The 19216-nt window shown below is 35.8% G+C and overlaps 2 protein-coding genes across 2 annotated transcripts; both read right to left on the reverse strand.

Annotated features, from left to right (window-relative positions):
• Positions 1-364: 364 nt before the first annotated feature.
• Positions 365-8540, reverse strand: LOC146956586 (GTP-binding protein Obg/CgtA). Its single transcript, XM_085729677.1, has 6 exons — positions 8314-8540; positions 7811-8016; positions 7589-7697; positions 2015-2097; positions 1866-1928; positions 365-1746 (listed from the first exon to the last, which is right to left on the reverse strand). Exons 2-6 carry the CDS (start codon positions 7943-7945, stop codon positions 598-600), a joined length of 1539 nt encoding a protein of 512 aa, XP_085585803.1. The 5' UTR covers positions 7946-8016; positions 8314-8540; the 3' UTR covers positions 365-597.
• A 2001-nt stretch (positions 8541-10541) lies between these two features.
• LOC146956587 (Peptidase S41 family protein) lies at positions 10542-17760 on the reverse strand. Its single transcript, XM_085729693.1, has 13 exons — positions 17628-17760; positions 17290-17554; positions 16253-16402; positions 15128-15210; positions 14811-15019; positions 13983-14051; positions 13551-13669; positions 12620-12695; positions 12506-12547; positions 12042-12150; positions 11029-11126; positions 10855-10948; positions 10542-10763 (listed from the first exon to the last, which is right to left on the reverse strand). Exons 1-13 carry the CDS (start codon positions 17697-17699, stop codon positions 10635-10637), a joined length of 1515 nt encoding a protein of 504 aa, XP_085585819.1. The 5' UTR covers positions 17700-17760; the 3' UTR covers positions 10542-10634.
• Positions 17761-19216: the final 1456 nt, after the last annotated feature.

Below are 19216 nucleotides of genomic sequence, written 5' to 3' on the forward strand. Positions count from 1 at the left end.
AGTTGAAGAGAAAAGACACACTTCTCTCGATTGGTCTAGTAGAGAAATAGAAGAGTGATAACTTTTGGGTGGGACCCACTGAAATATCAATCTTCCCACTTATTCAAAGAAGATCGAGGGAGACAATGCAGCTCATATGATGATTGAATTACGAATGGCTGACAATGTTATTAAGTTTAATGAGTTCAACGACAAGGAACTAAAAATCGTTGGACATCACGTTTTGTGTGTGGAACCAATCACGGTTTCACTTTTTCATCTGGACGTCAATAGTAGATAGATATTCTTGTAAAAAAAAAGCTGAAAAATATATTCGAAAAAAATATTTTGAATCCTAAATATAATATAATATAAAATAAACACATTGTCTGAGGCTAACAATCATACATTTATTTTTTCTTTTAAAAGAATCTTAAACGTAGCACATCTAAATGGTTTGATTAGGTTATGACCATTGTTTTTGAGAGTTCAGTTTGGTTTAGAACCAAGCAACACACTCAACTCCAAGTGCAGGGGAAGTAAACAAAACAGAAAGTGCAAAGAAGATTTTCCACTCTATCTTGCTCATACTTACAAGAGGAATGATGATAATCTAATCTAATCAAGCAATATTTGATCTAGGTAAATTGGGCATGAAGTTTCACCATTGACAAGCATTCTAAGACCAGCTTTAAGCTCTGGTATCCCTTCCTCCAAAACAGCACTCACAGCAAAGATAGGAACACCCTGGACTCTTCTCTTTAACTCTTCATACACTTCCTCAGCACCTTCCTCATCAATCTTATTTGCGACTATCAAGGATGGCCGATTGGATAAACCCTCCAGATGGTACTCAAGCTCTAGAACCAAGTCTTTCAGTTGTTCCCACGGTGAAATTCCTTTTCTTCCCGGTAAAGCAGCAGCCACGTCTACCACATAAGCCAGAACCTTCGTGCGTTCTATGTGGCGCAGAAATGCATGTCCAAGTCCACGATTTTGGTGTGCGCCCTTTATAAGTCCAGGAATATCAGCCACAATTATCGACATATCATCATAGTTCAAATTCCCTAAATTCGGCCTAAGGGTAGTGAAGGCATAGTGACCAACAGCAGGCTTAGCTCTCGATATAGCTCCAAGTAAAGTGCTTTTACCAGCATTAGGCATTCCCACAAAACTAACATCAGCAATGCACTTCAATTCTAATATAAGAACAGTTTCAGAACCAGGTAAACCTGTACTTAAGGAAGAGTTAACACTGTCAGTGTCCTGAACATTGGTTACGTGTTGACCTACCCCTGCCTTCGTAGTCGGAGGCTTCCTAGGATCTTTTTGAATAGACACATTACCGAGACCACCTTCTCCTCCACGAGCAACAATAATCTGTTGACCTTCTTCTGTTAATTCAGCAACATTACTAAGGATCTCTGGTTTCTCTTCTATATCCTCTGAACCAAGTTCGGGAGTTTCATTAGAAGATGAAAGTTGAGAAAGTACATCTGCTGATGCAACACACGTAGATTTTACAGACTTCTCAACATTTGCTTCAGTAGCTTGGGATGAAGAGCAGCCAGTAGGATGTATTGCATTGACTTTTTCCTGCTTTGTAACGTTGGAAGTAGAACCATCGCGAGGGTTGGAATGATCATCTACAAGTACACCAGGAACATCCCAAGGGTCTAAATCTGCCGAGGATTGAACTTTTTTTACTATAGAAGGAATATCACCACTAACAAGATGAAGTACAGTGCCAATCGGTACACGAACAACCTATTAAAGCAAGTTAGTTTGGATAAGGTCAATTTTGTTTTGAAAACACAACCAAATAGAAGAAAATAAAAATACGAAACAATTTTTAAAGGTGAAAGAACAAGTAAAAGATCAATAACCTTATCAGCACCCCTGGTTCCTATCTTATTTTTTGATGATCCATGTCCTCCATTACCTGCTATCTACCATGCACCGTTAGTGTCACTGACATGAAAAATCTCATCATTTTTTGACATAATTTTTTTTGGTAAAATATATAAGTGCATACTAGATGACGCTGCAGACCACTGAAATCCCAAACTCTACGAGAGCATTCCAGAATTACATCACCACCTACCCCACCACTGCCACCTACATTAAACAAGCACACTGTTATCAGCTCTACAACACTCCATCTAAATTTCTTGACATCAACTGGATGATGGTATTCACAAATAAATAGCATGTTTCTGATTGCTGAATAATTAAATCCGTATATATAGGTTTGTATCGACTTAGTCCTCCAAATTACTAACAATTCAAAATGTATCCTGAAATTGCAAACTGGTGCTGAATAACTTGAGAGATTAGTTCTCAGCCTTTTGTATTTATAATAAGAATATGTACAAAGTAAATCCCATGATCATAGGGAGTAAATCTGTCCTAATTATATAAGAGATATTTACAAGGAAATAAAGATAATATAAATAAGGAGATAATATATCAGTCAATGATACTATTATTACGCATATCTCAACACTCCCCCTCAAGCTGGAGCATACAAATCATATGCATCAAGCTTGTCACATATGTAAGTGATCCTTGGTCCTCGAAGAGACTTCGTGAAGATATCGGCTAGTTGATCATTAGAACCAACAAAAGAAGTAGCAATTTCACCGGACATAATTTTCTCACGAATAAAATGACAATCGATCTCAATATGCTTAGTTCGTTCATGAAAGACTGGATTAGAGGCAATGTGTAGGGCTGCTTGATTGTCACAAATGATATTCATAGTGCCTATTTTACTGAAGTGAAGCTCTTGGAGAAGATGCTTGAGCCATATGAGCTCACATGTAGTAAGTGCCATAGCTCTATATTCTGCCTCTGCACTTGATCTAGCAACGACATTTTGCTTCTTACTTTTCCATGAAATCAAATTGCCTCCAATGAGAACACAATATCCAGATGTGGACCTTCTGTCAGAAGGACTTCCAGCCCAATCTGCGTCTGTATACGCAACAATATCTGAATGACCTCTCTCTGCATAAACAAGACCTTTTCCAGGGGCTCTCTTGATATATCTTAGAATTCTAACCACAGCATCCCAATGAATATCACAAGGGGAATTCAAGAATTGACTAACAACACTGACTGCATATGAAATATCAGGTCTTGTCATGGTCAAATAATTCAGCTTCCCAACTAACCTCCTGTACCTTCCTGGATCTGACAAGGTCTCCCCTTGATCAGGTAGCAACTTGACATTTGGGTCCATAGGAGTATCAATCGGCTTGCAATCAAGCATACCTGTTTCTTCCAAGATATCTAGAGCATACTTTCTCTGGGAAATAGAAACTCCTGCCTTAGATTGAGCCACCTCAATACCGAGAAAATAACGCAACCGACCTAGATCTTTAACCTGAAAGTGTTGGACTAGATGTTGTTTAAGTCCTGCAATCCCATCATGATCATCACCTGTAATAACAATATCATCAACATACACGACCAAATAGATATATTTGTTGGATGAGCATTTATAAAACACAGAGTGGTCGGCTTCACTTCGAATCATGCCATATTGTTGAACAACATTACTGAATCTCCCAAACCATGCTCGAGGGGATTGTTTGAGACCATACAAGGCCTTATGAAGACGACAAACATACCCACGACACTCCCCCTGAGCAACAAAACCAGGAGGTTGCTCCAAATATACTTCTTCCTCTAAATCACCATGAAGAAATGCATTTTTTATATCCAACTGATATAATGGCCAATGTCGCATGGCAGCCATAGAAAGAAATAGGCGAACAGAAGCCATTTTAGCCACAGGAGAGAAGGTATCGCTATAATCTAGGCCAAACACCTGAGTGTATCCTTTAGCCACCAAACGAGCTTTCAATCGGTCAATCCTCCCATCTGGACCAACTTTAACAGTATAAACCCAACGACATCCAACAATAGATTTTCCAGAAGGAGGTGGCACAAGAGTCCACGTCTGATTAGATTCCAAGGCTGTCATCTCATCAATCATAGCCTGTCGCCAACCTGGATGTGAAAGAGCTTCCTGTGGAGACTTAGGAATAGTGACAGAAGAAAGAGAAGATATAAAAGTGCAGTGTGTAGGTGATAAACGATGATGACTTAGGAAATTATAAATGGGATGAGGATTACGGGTGGAACGTGTACCTTTACGTAAAGTAACAGGAAGGTCATCTGACAATGTCGGCGGATCTGAAGTAGAAGACGAGATTGGGGCAGGAGATGAGTCACTTGGACTTTCTGTAGATTGTGGATCGGCAGGAGGGAGACGTGGACGACGCTGATAAATTTGCAGTGGAGGAGGTGGAGGTGGAGGTGGAGGAGGACTAGGGGGTTCCGTAGAAGAGGATGGAGTTGACTGATCAATGACAGGCGTGGGTGGAATTACCGGGACAAGGAAAGGAATTGGTAATACTTGAGAGATAGACTCAGACTCAATGGAAGACGCAAAGAAAGGTGTATCCTCAAAGAATGTGACATCAGCAGACATGTAGAAGCGATGTGTGGAGGGACAATAGCACCGATATCCTTTTTGAACTCTTGAATAGCCTAGAAAGACACATTTAATTGCACGAGCACACAATTTATCTAAACCTGGAGTAAGATCATGAACAAAGCAAGTGGATCCAAAAACCCGAGGAGCAATACGAAACAAAGGTTCATCAGGGAACAATATGGAATGGGGAACCTTGTTTTGGATTGCAGATGATGGCATTCTATTAATCAAGTATCCTGCAGTGAGGACAGCATCACCCCAAAATTTCAAAGGAACATTGGCATTAATAAGCAAGGTACGTGCTGTTTCAATTATATGACGGTGTTTACGTTCAGCAATGCCATTTTGTTGTGGGGTATGGGGACAAGATGACTGATGTATCACTCCGTTTTCAGACATAAAAGAATTAAAAGATGTTGAAAAATACTCTTTTGCATTATCACTGCGCAAAATGCGAATAGAACAACCAAACTGATTTTGAATTTCCTTAAAGAAATTTTGAAATACACTTAATAGTTCTGATCTATCCTTAAGTAGGAAGATCCATGTACATCTAGAAAACTCATCAATAAAAGTAACAAAATATCTATGTCCTACAACTGAAGTGACTCGACTTGGTCCCCATACATCAGAATGAACGACATGAAAAGGAGAGCGGGCTTGTGACTGAGTACTGCTAGGGAAGGAAGACCGGACATGTTTCCCAAGCTGACAGGATTCACAATCCAATGACTGCAACTGAGACAAATTAGGAACCATAACTCTAAGCTTTTTGAGACTTGGATGACCTAAACGACGATGAAGAAGACTTGGAGACTCTGTAGTAGAAGAGGATGCAATTGTAGATGAAGACTGAAGGTAGTAAAGTCCATGTGACTCATAGCCTGTACCAATCATCTGCTTCGTACTCCGATCCTGTATAACAAAAGAATCAGAAATGAAAGTTATAGAGCAATTAAGACTCTTGGTTAAACGGCTAACAGAAATCAAATTGAATGGACAGTTGGAAACAAAAAGAACATTGTCAATATTTAAAGATGGGAGAGGAGTGGCTTGACCGACACCACTTGCTTTAGCTTTAGAGCCATCTGCAACAGTGATATGATGTGGGATTTTAGGTTGGGTTATTTTTGATAAAAGAGATGGATTACCAGCCACATGATCAGAAGCTCCAGAGTCCAAAATCCAAGGGCCAACAGATGATGATTGGGAGAGACAGACTGTAGAATTACCAGTGTGAGCAACTGTTGCCGATGATGAGGCTTGTGAAGCCTTAAACTGCAGGTATGACTTGTACTCCTCATCAGATATGACATTGTTTTTGGAGTTTCCATTATCAATAGACTGAGCCACATTCACCGATTTTTCTGGGAAGCCAATAATGGAGTAACACTGATCTTCATAATGACCAAAGCGTTTACAATAAGTACATTGAGGACGGCCACCACCACGACCTCCTCGGCCTCCCCTACGACCACGGCCTCCGCGACCTGCAAAATTTGAAACAAAAGCAGAAGATTCCAAGTCAGTTTGAGACCCGTTCCCCCCTGATCCTTTCGGATCAGGAAGACGTGTGAGGCGCCTGATGAGATCCTCTGCCGAGGGAATATCTGATGCAGAAAGAATGTTGCTCCTAACTGACTCATACTTTTCATGAAGACCATGAAGGACATAAACCATGCAAACATTATCCAATTTCTCAAGCATCTTCTTTGGGTCGTTGTCAGTCACAAGGAGCTTGAACTCAGTTACGGCTGACTGAGCTTTATTAGCATAAGTTTTGATGTCATCTTCTGTCATCTGCAGGGTGGCTAGATTATGAATCACACCATAAAGACGTTGGATATCATTAGAATAGACATTCTTAGCTTTCTGCCAAATATCATAACAAGTGGTGTACGAGCGATAATGGACCAGCAAGGAGGGCTCAATGGTTTGCCACAAAAGAGAGACTAATTGACAGTCAGCTTGCTCCCATTCATCACGCAGATCTTTTTCAATTTCGGAGGACTGCTTAGTGAGGTGATTTGCGAGCTTCTGTCCAAGAAACCACATGTTAACAGTAGCTGACCAATTGAGATAATTATCACCATTTAGTTTCTCCGACGTTATAGAGGGATTGCCGGAGAAAACATAGGACACAAGACTCTTAACAGAGGATCCAGCCTTATCCGATGTTGAAGTCATCTTTGACAGCACTTGGGTGTAAGTGGGACCAAGGACAGATTCGGAACAGTGCAAAAAACTGTTCACAGATCACAAAAAGACAGCGGAAAAGTGGAACCTACCGACCAAACTGAGCCAAAAAAGGATTTAATATCAGAGGTGGTGTGATACCTAGGGCCGGCGGTATAGATCAACCGGCGGGACAACTAGGTTTGTGACTTGACGGCTAGGGTTTTGAGATTTTAGATTTTTGCTCTCAGGCCCACTGATCGTGAGCTCTGATACCAAGTTGAGAACAAGGTTTTCTGGTGCTGAATAACTTGAGAGATTAGTTCTCAGCCTTTTGTATTTATAATAAGAATATGTACAAAGTAAATCCCATGATCATAGGGAGTAAATCTGTCCTAATTATATAAGAGATATTTACAAGGAAATAAAGATAATATAAATAAGGAGATAATATATCAGTCAATGATACTATTATTACGCATATCTCAACAGTCCCCATGCATAGATTGTTATCAAACATATCCCTTATACTATCCACTTAACTTTAAATTCATTCCCGATATTACCAACTTAATATCATTATCATTATAGCTATTGTAAACATTAATGAGGGGATGAACCTTACTGACATTTTTCAATATAGCGATCGTTTTGAATTATTGAAAATGTGAGAGACTAAGCTGATAGAGTCCTATAATTTCAAAGACCAAATTGGTTATTTACTCAATTAAGCATATGTCAAATTATTATTTTTTGAATGACAAATGTTAATAGTTAGATTAGATTAATATTTACTCATTTGTCCGGGTTTGAAACCAAGACCTCCAACTTCTTATCCCTTAGCTCAAACCAGTTGAGCTACCCGATCCCCCACATTGTCAAATCTAGAAGATAATAACATAATAAAAAAAGAAGAAGAAAATGCACCATCAGCTATGGCCTTTCTATCATGTCGACTGCGGCGAGAGCTGGTGCAACCATTACCACCATCTCCTGCTTTTGCAAATATCTTAACTTTGTCAATCATTCTTCTCTCCTACAAACAAAAACCTCAATGCAGTGAGTACTTACAAACAGAAAATAAATAAATCACAAAATGTCATTATTTTTTTTCATGGTGGTAGAAAATGAGTTGGATTGGAGATGAACCTGCAAAGGGGCAAGCTTAGACTTGCTGTGAGGAGAATCTGAATAACAAGAATAAAATACAGTAGACCATCTCGATACACAAGTTCGAGTAAAAGCTTCTACTTGTCGAACATATCTTGCTTCAAACACCAACATTTTTGTCTGTGTTTGTTATGAATAATCTGTCAATAAATTTGTAACTTGTTGCTTCACACCTTCAAAATGAACTGAACAAAGAAGAAAAAAGATTAATGTTAGATCAAAGCAAAGCAAAAAATAGAAAAAAGAAACTTTATTTATAGGATTTCTCATTGGGGAATTTTGTCGAGCAGGTGTTATGCATAGCCAAATTTTAATGGTTTTGCGTTTTTGTGAATATTTTGAATAGTTAATTTTGGTACATTTTTTGTTTAAGAGAAAAAATGGATGATAGTATATAAATCAGCTATTTTCAACAAACAAAATATAAAAAATGGAAACTAAAAAAATGCTAGCAGAGAAAGAAGCAACAGAAGAAAACTCACGAATGTGTGAAGGATTGGGGTCGAATTGGTTGGTGCCGCCGAAACCAAATTCTTAAAAAATAAACAAGTTAACAACGATAGATGTGTCAAAGTACAAAGGTTGTTTGTTGTTTTGGTGCCAGGGTATCGGTAAAATGTTGAGTTTGAAGTTGAACTAACACTGTGTTTGGAACAACAGATTTAGAGGGGAGAGAAGTTAAGGGAAGAGAAATATTGAAGAAATGGACAATTTCTTCTGTTTGGCATAGCGATGAAATAGAGAAGAGAGAAAAAAATCTGCGGGACCCACAACCTTTTTGTTTCTCTTCATATGTGCGAAGAAAGTTGAGAGAGAGGACTCAAACTTTACCTTTTCCATCTATACCCCTACCTTCCTTGCTTCTCTGTTTGTTTTACTCTCTTCAATGGCCAAATTAAAATTCAGAACGGTGATGTTGGTATTGTGTCGAGGTTATCAGAAAATTGCATATCTTAATTTACTTCTGTAACTTCTGTAACAAAACACGATTAATTTCTGCATTTAATTTTGTGGGTGGTGGTAACAAATCAATTGAATCCTCTCAAAAAACAATAATCAATTGAATAAATTTGGTTGTGGTTTATGTGAGTGAGAGTTGAAAAATTATCTACTGATTTGTGCAAAATTGGGGAACCGAATAAAGTACTAGTATTATTTCTAAAGTAAATAAGTTAAAACAACCCACTAACAAAATTAAAAATAAATAGTTTAATTATTTGGTTATTCAACTAAATATTAGTAAGAAAAATCCTCCTCTAAAAAAAGCAGTAAGAAAGTAAATTAGTTTTCCCTTAAAAAAAAGTAAATTAGTTTTCACTTAGAAATGAAATTTATAAATTGAATGGTTATTTTAAATAAGGGTATATTTGTCCTTTTACAAAATAACAATACTTCTTTCTCTTCTATTTCTCTTTTCATTCTCTTCTATCAAACAACCCTTCAAATCCACTCTATTTCTCATCTCTTTCTCTCTTTCCACACTCTCTCTCACTTATTTCTCTCTTCACAACTTCTCTTCTAAACCAAACACACCCTAAGTAAAAGTGTTGGGTGACATGTCATAATGGCTTTTTTCTCTTTCTTTTACAATAATTTTTTATTTTATTTTTATACTTGTGACATTGTGGTGTCATTGGTTTGACGGGTAGCTATATGTGGTAGGCCAATGTCACATGACATTGACACTTCAATGTCACCAAGTACTACCCGTTAAAGTGAGTTTAATAAATTAAGTAAACCTATCAGTTAATTGGGTCTGTAAATTGAAACCGAGCATCCAATTAGTGTCCTTTGATTTTTGAATCGAACTAGAAAAGATCAGATAACTTTCAATTTGGCTTGTTTGATTTTTCAGTTTGATCATTTTTGTCTGACCGCTTACATCTCAAGATATAACAAGTAAAGTGTATCTTAGATTATTTTTTTTTGCCATACTTGAAGAAAGTAGCATAAAGTACATTTTTGTACATGGATAAAAAAATTATTCTACATGACCATATTGAACCAAAGTACATTTTTGTGCACAGATAAAAAGATGTCTAAATGACCAAATAATCTCAACGTAAACGATGTTGAGTCATATTGTACATGTAGAAAAGTGTACGTTATGATTTTAGTTGTACCGACCGTACCTACATTATATTTGATGAAGATGATACTGAGACATGGTTAAGAAAACTTGAAGTGTTTCCCCTAATTGACTGTACCTTTGAATGACATTTTTTATACACTATCATCAAATAGGATGAATATAGTTAATTTTTGCTTGAATTTCAATCCAACTTTTTTATTTTATACAAAATTTCATCCAAGTTAGATGAATCAAATTTTGTCTATATTTTATTGCGAAGAGCGATTATATATTATTAGAAATACAATTAGCTCTTTTGGTAATCCATGCCTAAACAATTTGCATTCTTCAACTTTCTTATTTTAGCATACAACCCTCATTCTTCAATGTCTGATATTTCATGCTGGAACTTGAAGCATTGTATTTTAGAGAAAATCATTACAATTTTAATTTATGGTGATTTTCAAGGGAATAAAAGGAATTCAGCTGTAGCTATCAACAATCACATACACATCTCATATTGTGAACAATCCCCATCTGGCAGGTTTATTTGTTTGGTTTTCTTTGTCCTAGTTAGTTCAATTTTCAGGAACACAGGTCACCCTTTTGTAGCGTCTAGTTTTCATATGTATCCAGAGGTTTGTGGCAACATTGTTGCTTTGCTTGATCAATGAAGCCAAAATAATTTTGTTTTGTTAAAGAATAGTATTTTTTAACAAGAACCCAAAAAAATCATTTTGAAAATAACTGGACCCTGTTATTATTATTACACGAAGAAGCAGGATCCTGCAGGCAATTGCAAAATGCATCTTCATCCTTAGGAAATGATGTTGGTAGAGGATGGTCAGGAATGACACCAACCTACATCCAAATGCAAGGTGTTAAAAGGGGAAGTCGTTGTTTTTTTTTTTCTTTTTTAAAAAAAAAAAAAACTGGAAATAGAAGAGCAGACCTTGTCAATATCTGTGTGCGCAGGTGTCTCGTAGCGAGCAACTGTAACAACTAGTCCTGAGCCATCTGAGAGCTCAAATACTGATTGGATCTTCCTGCAAGATGTGTAGCTCATATTAGGAAAATAACATAAATTTTCGTTTCTTTGAATTGAACCAAACCAAAAGTAATTTACCCTTTTCCAAATGTTGGCTCTCCGTACAATATGGCCCGCTTGTTATCTTTCAATGCACCGGCTAATATTTCGCTGGCACTTGCAGTTCCCTTGTTTACCTGATTAGGCTCAAGATATTTAATTGCTCATTTTTACCATACAATTGACAAATTGGAACTCTGAAGGAGAGAATTATCAGCAGTGAATGAACAACTATCTAGATTTAAAACAATTATGCAATATCTGTTCTTTCTGTAGTTTACTCCCTATTTTTCCCATAATCACAATTAAATTGATTCATGGACCTGACCGAAAGGTGTGTCTGGTAAACAACCACCCTCGAGTATTTGCTGGACTACACATTAGCTCAATCTCATTCATTTCTATACAGCAGCAAGATCCTAAAACTAGTAGTTTCACTTACATCACAGGTGCCTAAATAACTATGAAATGAGAGAGAAACTTGCAACATCTCAACTATTGAGGAATGAAGCCTAATCCATGACAGTTTATTAAGAAATGAAGATGCATATTGTTATCATTAGACTTGATGTTGCATACTACTTTAAACTAAAAAAGACCAAATATACAAAGTATAAACAGTTTCAAAAAAATTGCATACATTCAACCACGAATTAGATGAGAAAATATGTTATCTACGGTACCGCTGTGGGATCACAGGAAAGGAGTCAATAGAACTCTTAAACACCCCTTACCCAATAACTGCTTACTATCCCCACAGGAGTCAATAGAACTCTTAAACACCCCTTACCCAATAACTGCTTACTATCCCCACATATCTACCCAATACAGAGTTTGCGATTCTCTTGAAACCCGTACGAACTGCCCAAACCCAATACAAGTATCCCTCAATGCATGCATGTCCTGCAAATCCTATTTTTGCGAAACCAACTAGTACATGAAGAAAACAATAATTTATAATAGAGAATCATTGTAATTGTATTATGCATTTGTGCCCGACACGATATATGACACCAATGCAATGAGAGGAGAAAGCAAAATAAGAAAATTACCAGCACAGCCAGAGGTTCAGAAGTTGCTAGGGCACTACTTCCATCTGTATCCAGTATATCTCGAACACCACGACTATCACAAATATACACAATCACACCTTTGTCCAACCTAATTGATAGTATCTGTTAGAACTTGAAACTGGACAAAAGATAAATAGTTTAAAAACAAGAAAAAAAATAAGGTATGACTGGAGGAGTTCATTTTCGGCTGTTATTGTAAGAACTCTTCACAACCCAATTTTGCAATGCAATCTATTTCAAAATGGTAAAAGGTGTTTCTGACTGTATGGTTAGCACTTGTGATCCATAAAAGGTGAGAATACTGGTGTGGTACCATGCTGCAGAAATTAAATAATTGTAACCGGAATGATAAGATAAAAAATTTACTTGAATTTCATGCCCACCAGCCAAAATTGATATGCAATGGATGTAAAAAATGTCAATAGCTGAAAGACATATCTTACCAAAGCTTGGCAATCTCAATTCCTTCTGGGAAAAGACCACCACTGCAACAAATATAAGCTTCAGAAAGCTAGTGATTGAAAGTATATAGAGGCAAATGTTGATTGCTAAATCACCTATTATCTCTGAGGTCCAAAACAAATGCATTTACATTATTACTCCTGAACGTATTGATTGCTTCTTTGATAGCACCTGCAAGGATGACAGATTACGGTAATGTGACAAACAAGTATCAATAATTTCAACATAATAAATCATGCTTAATTTAAATCGTCAATGAAGTACAAATTTTTTATATTTGTCATATTCAAGTTAAAACTCCAACTAATGACTGAATTTAATACCACGAGGTTCATAAAGAAGTATCAAGCGTGCGACTAAAATAATATGATTCAATAACATATAAAGAACATCAACCCAAATTCCCATCTCCATTAAGCATCAATCCAACTAATTTTTTGTATTTTTTGCAACTATCATTCAGAGGAATGGAAAATTGTTATCGGTTGTACCACCACAACCCTAGTCATCGAAACACACTATTCACCAAAAAAAAGGCATCAATACATACATTTTTCGCTGAAAAGTAAAATGTGATATTGGTCAGTTCAGAGAAATAAATAAGACAGCTGCAAGGGCATCAACCCAAATGCCCGTCTGCAGTAAGCAGGTTCCTAAATATAAAGAGAAACAATCCCAACAAGGCAGGGAAGTCATGCATAGCGCGCTCAATACTTAGTGTGGATGTATTTGGTATTTCTTACTTCAGTCTATCAAGTAAATGCCATAAAAATTTAAAAACATTCATGAATGTTTCTTTAAAATATTCATTAACTGGTCAAACTTCATATGGTCATCGGGAAAATGTGACTCTTTACTATACCAAAATGAGGATTATAGCAAGTAAGAATTATGGCTTGGAGTACTAGGTAGAAAAATGTATGATGCATCACATGATTAATGCATATTGGTTACAAAATTATCCCTTTTTTTAGTTAGTACATAGAAGCAAGAAAAGTTCTGCTTGGCCCATCAATCACAACTTACGAGATGCATTTTGGTTGAACGATGTTAATTTTATATAACCAACTGTTGGGGAATTATCTCCTGCAGCAGGTAACTTGCACAGTCTTGACTTCACTGGATTGACTGTAACTTTCTCTCGCCTGAAATGCATTGATTCATCTTTTTAGTTGTTTAATTAGAAATGATTTTTATCAGTAAAAAAAAAGAATTGAAATGATTTTCTTTGTAAAAGAAAAAGGTATCAATTAATTAGGCCTCTCAAGTAATGGTAATAATACTTATGACTAAATCAGCAGAGTTAACAGTGGTATCAATGATTAGCCGAGTGTAATGTAACTATATATAATGAAGCATTATCAAACTGCAAGTTTTTGCATCATCCTAGGTAACAAAGCATATTCTCTAAGGTCAAAGCTTCAAATCTAGTACTGCATCGAAAGAATACCAACTTACGTTAGAGCTAGGTGCTTTACGTCAGAACCACTACGTATGGTCAATGCAACAGAGCTTCCATCAGGTCCTCTGTAATTTCCTTTAGAAGGTCAGGCAATCAAATAGATAAGCTCAAAGCAGATAATGAGAAGTACAATAAAATTTGGTCTTTTAAATGGTTGATTACATTAACTTTCAAGTAATTAAGAACCTCATAAATGGCTCATACTAGAGTAACGGTCAATCTAGAAAACCTTCAAGCAGATTAATTCACAATAAATACAGCAACTATCAAAGTGTTCTTCCACCAGGCGGTATTGACTACATGGATTTAATGGCGCAATAATACTTTGTCTTGGACCATATATAATAGATAGACCATTTAATTCTAAGTCTCTTTTCACAATTCGGCCTATAGTTTTCTATGGTCTCCCTTTTCCTCTAACTATTTCTCCACGTATGTTTGAACCAACTGAGACGAGACTCTACCTTTTTATCTACAACAATGGAAGCTATATCGATTTTCATTCTAGTGACTTCATTTTTAATCCTATTTTAGTATGACTACTTGTCCAACATAAAATTCTCATCTCAGTAGCAACCAGTTGTATGCAACTTTACAGTTCTTAAGGCACAACAAGTACTAGTCCAATATTTATATCAAGTTATCAACGTAATAGTAGTAATACTTTCAACTTGTTGGAAAACTATCAAGACATAAATGCAATCTTATCTGTTGATGTTTTGCACATTATTAACAATATGTTCTTTTTATTTTAACTTTTTCACGTTTGTCTAAAACTATTGATTCGAAAGCACAAGTGGCATGTAGGATGAAGAAAAACCCACTGTAGGCGTTCAGCTGCATCATACAGACCCAACTTTTCTGTGCTCATATCATCAATGGCCAGGATAACATCTCCAGACAAAACACCAGCTCTATATGCAGGACCTCCTGGAGAAGCTGAAATGACAACAAGTCCATCGGATGGCATGTCTGCTTTGGTAGGGTAGCCTATTGATATCCCCACTCCAGTTAGAGCGCCTTTAGTTCCAGACTGCCTTCAACAAAATTTTAATTTTTGGTGTTATCCAATATGCATTACACAGTCAGGACTATATGTGAAATAAACTAAAGGAAATCTTAAAATGATATAGATTTGTACCCTCAAACTTCTGAACTTCTCAGGCTCTAAAAATCTAGTGAAGGGATCATCCAATGTGGCAAGCATCTTTCTTATCGCCATATCTGAGAACAAATGCAGCAACAACAATTTTCAGTAAATTTGTAAACTTTTGACTGCATAGGATTATGCAACCTACTTAAAAAAAACTTTCCTGAATCATAAAGTTCCATCTGGACAATTTAGCCTGGTGAATAAGTTGGCAATTTTATCATTTTTTTACTTTTAAAATGAGTCATTATCCACTTCATTTTGATACTTAAAGTTTAAAAGTGTGAAATATAATTTTCATAACAGAAAAATCATTCTTCAATCTGTCCAGGTCATTCTCGCTGATTTATTTTCTGACATGCATCATGCATCACATAGATCAGATATATGTGGTGCGGCTTATCCTCTCATAATTAACAATGATCAATATTGACAAGAATTTAAGCTATTATACTGCTTCCCATTATTATGTCGAGACTCCAGACAATCACCAATGACAACCCAAAGTCAAGCTTTCAACCATTCCATTTTTATTCTGTGGAGAGCTGTGTGCATTTAAACTAAAAAACATAGTGCTAGACAAGAAAAAATCTACTTAACATCTAACCATGTTTAAAACCACCACCCATGAAGATGTTATCTTGCATACCAAGAGTCAAGAGGACAGAAAAAGGAAAATCAAATCGACCTACTTATCTTCACAAATTTGAATCTAGAACTGAGAATATGATGACCACACTTCTATCTGAAACCAACTAATCCAAAGCAATTTGTTGCAGATTAAATCATCAGAAAGTACCAGCATTTAACTATATCAGATAGTTCTGGTTCTGGATAAGTATAGTCAGTTGCTCAGTTTAACATATTTTGCCATCAAACATAAGTTCTCTCTACTAAAACTAAAACTTAGACCGATTTCAGTTAAACCATTTTACTCCTCATCAAGCAAGCATGAAACAATTCAGTGAAAAAGTTAAATTGTAATTCCACTCCTCAATCCCTAGAAGGCAATCATAAATGATTATCTATGTCAAAACAGAGATAATTTACCATAAAATTGTTTTTGTTCAGCAAGTTGATAAAAAAAAAGTAAGAGGTAGAAAGTGAAAGTCATACATGTCTCTTCACGGTTGTTCATGGGTTCGTTGCGCAATGCATTTTCTCTATACCTAAACCAACTCTGTCCATTAAAATTCTTGTCGATATATGCTCGGTCAATTGTTCTCCACGCCTCCAGAAAGAGGAGATTCTCTTCCGTCAGGGCCCCTTCAAGGGACAAAAAAGAATCAAACACATAAATTGAGAGAATAAAGAAGAAATGAAGACGAAATAACACAACAACCAAGCCACTACTAGTATATAGTACTAGGTAGATTTGGGTCCTCTAAAGTCAACAACCTCAACCATTAATAAGAAAATAAAGAGTTGATACTTCAACACCATATTCTTTGTTATGCATATGTATGTAGTATTAACTATTGAATTATTGAACCTCTTAATCTACACAATCCATGAAAGGAAAATGCAAGAGTAAGAGATAAATTTCGGTGTAGAGAACAGCATGCTCTAATCCATTTTAGTATTTCAGAATGAATTACAAAGATAGGCACTGGACCTTATCTACAATGGGAGAAGTAGTGCTAGGGACACTCTTTTTTCAACACTCACTCTCTCGATAAGTGAAATGAATGTAGGTCCCACATGAAATAGAGATACTCACACGAGTTCCACCCATCGAGTGAGTGAGTGTCAAGGTGAATGTTGGAAAGAGTGTTTCTAGCACTCCTCAAAATGAGAGACATAACTGAAGAGTGATTAAGTAACTAGACCGATGGCATAACAAACTTCTAACAGCTGTAATAACTGACTAATTAGATTCAACTAACTGAAACTAAATAAAATCATATAATGTGATTTATTCATCAATAATTATTATTACTTAATTAACACTCTAAAGCTATGAAACACCGAAAGTCTGATACAAACATGAACACCGGACATAACACTTACACAGACACGTAATGTAACTATATGTCTGACATATGTTAGACACAGACACGCCTTCGATTTGAAGTGTCAGTGCCACGTAATCTAACCCAAATTCCAACACAAATTCATTATAAAGAATGTATTTATTTAGAGATAAAACTTACAAGAAGGGTTGTTAGAAGCTAAAGAAACCGACACAACCAACATAACTCCAGCAACCAACCGCACAAACAGTAAAGAAGCATGCTTCACAGAAGAATCCTTGTTCCATTTCCTCCTTCTGCGAAGGAAACTCCAACTTTGAGGAAAACAAACGTTGTTTACTTTTGGCACCACCCCAATTGAAAATTTAGTAACTTTCTTCCTCTTATGTGTGAATGAAAATGAAAACCTTGATTCTACTACGGAAAAACAGTTCCAGTTTGAAACCTGCAGCATAAATATTGTTATTTTACGCGGTAAATAATCAGAATGATGAAGAAGGGGAAATTGAGAAGGGAACCTGAAAAACGGAGATTGTTGGGTAACGAAGAGGGAAAGAAGGATTGATTACAGAGCTAGCAATGATCTCCATGGAAGAGTGAAGGCAGAACCTACCACCTCTGCCTCAAACCACTCACTATCTTGTTTCTTTTACATTATCGTTCTTTTTTTTAAATTAAATAAAATAGGTAAATAAACAAATAAATGTATTAAATTAAATAATTAAGAATGTCTTTCCTACTAAATCTATACTATATATACAAAAATACAGAATTTTGAGCCGACTTTTTTATTATCTCACTTGTACTTCTAAACAATTTTTTTATAATAATGTTTATTGTGGTTATCATTGAAAAAAAATAAAATTTATATTATGTTTGTTATATTATTAGTTTTATTGAAATAAATAAAATTTAGATTTGTAATAATATAAAAGTCACAAACATTATCCTAGTGGACATATTTTAGTTGGTAAAGACAATACATTGTAATATGCAGATTTGGGGCTCAAACCACTAGACTATTTTACCAATAAAAAAAAGTCACAAACATTTGTATTTGTATTTTTAATCAAAATTCATTAAAAAAAACACAATTCACAATTACAAACAATAACACAATAAAAATAGCAGAAACACAAACACATTCCGCTAGTATTTTGTAAAATAATTCAATTAAGATTTTGATATGGTTTTGTTTAAGTTTGTTAAAATCATGAGAAATGAAAAATATGGCTCTCCAATATAGCTTAGTCGATAGGATATATGTAAGGATTGGATTGAGAGTTCAGACCCAGATTCTCCACTTATTCTTAAAGGGTAAATTTTTGGTCATTAGACTATTTGACCAACGACCATAGCTCAATTGATAGGAACATTACATTATACGTGCCGCGGTCGAGTTCAAACACCAAATTCTTCACTCATTTGACAAAAAATATATTTTTCATAACTTTTTAAAAATAATTTGATTTTTTTAAATACAATAAATGTTTAAATTGTTTTGTTTTGATTGCATGAGGATGCGCTTAATTTTATGTGTTTTTGCCCAGAATCGGAGAACTATTTACGTTGAACTCATTACAATTATATGTTTTTTTTTTATTTTTTTTCTTCCCCAAACCAAGAGCATAATCGTGGAATAATAAAAAAGAGAAAAAGCAAAATAATAAAAAAAAACATAAACAAAAACGAAAATTAGGAGTGTCAGAACGGTCATAAAAAAGTTTTTGAGGCAAGGTGGCATAGAATCCTACCAAGCAAAGCCTAAAGAAGCGGAGAATTGCTCTTCGCCCATACCCTTCCAACATGAGTTAACTCACGCTGAAAAATGTACCTATGCGAGTTAACTTTACTTTTTTATGGGAACGACAGTTCTCATAAAAGGATGATCCAGGTAGAGATGTCAATGAATATCCATAAATACGAGTAGTATGATACCCATCTCCGTCTTGTTACCCGTGTTCGTCCCGTACCATGTGGGTACCTATTATATGCGTAATCCACACATATTAAAGTATCAACGAGTATTCAGGAATAGCCATAGATTTATCTATTATTATTTTTGTACAAAGAATAACATTTTTTAATTCCCTAAAAAAACATTTTT

Source organism: Medicago sativa, chromosome 1 (assembly GCF_051527215.1).
Source record: "Medicago sativa cultivar Bolivia chromosome 1, Bolivia_mono, whole genome shotgun sequence".
NCBI classification, from domain to species: domain Eukaryota; kingdom Viridiplantae; phylum Streptophyta; class Magnoliopsida; order Fabales; family Fabaceae; genus Medicago; species Medicago sativa.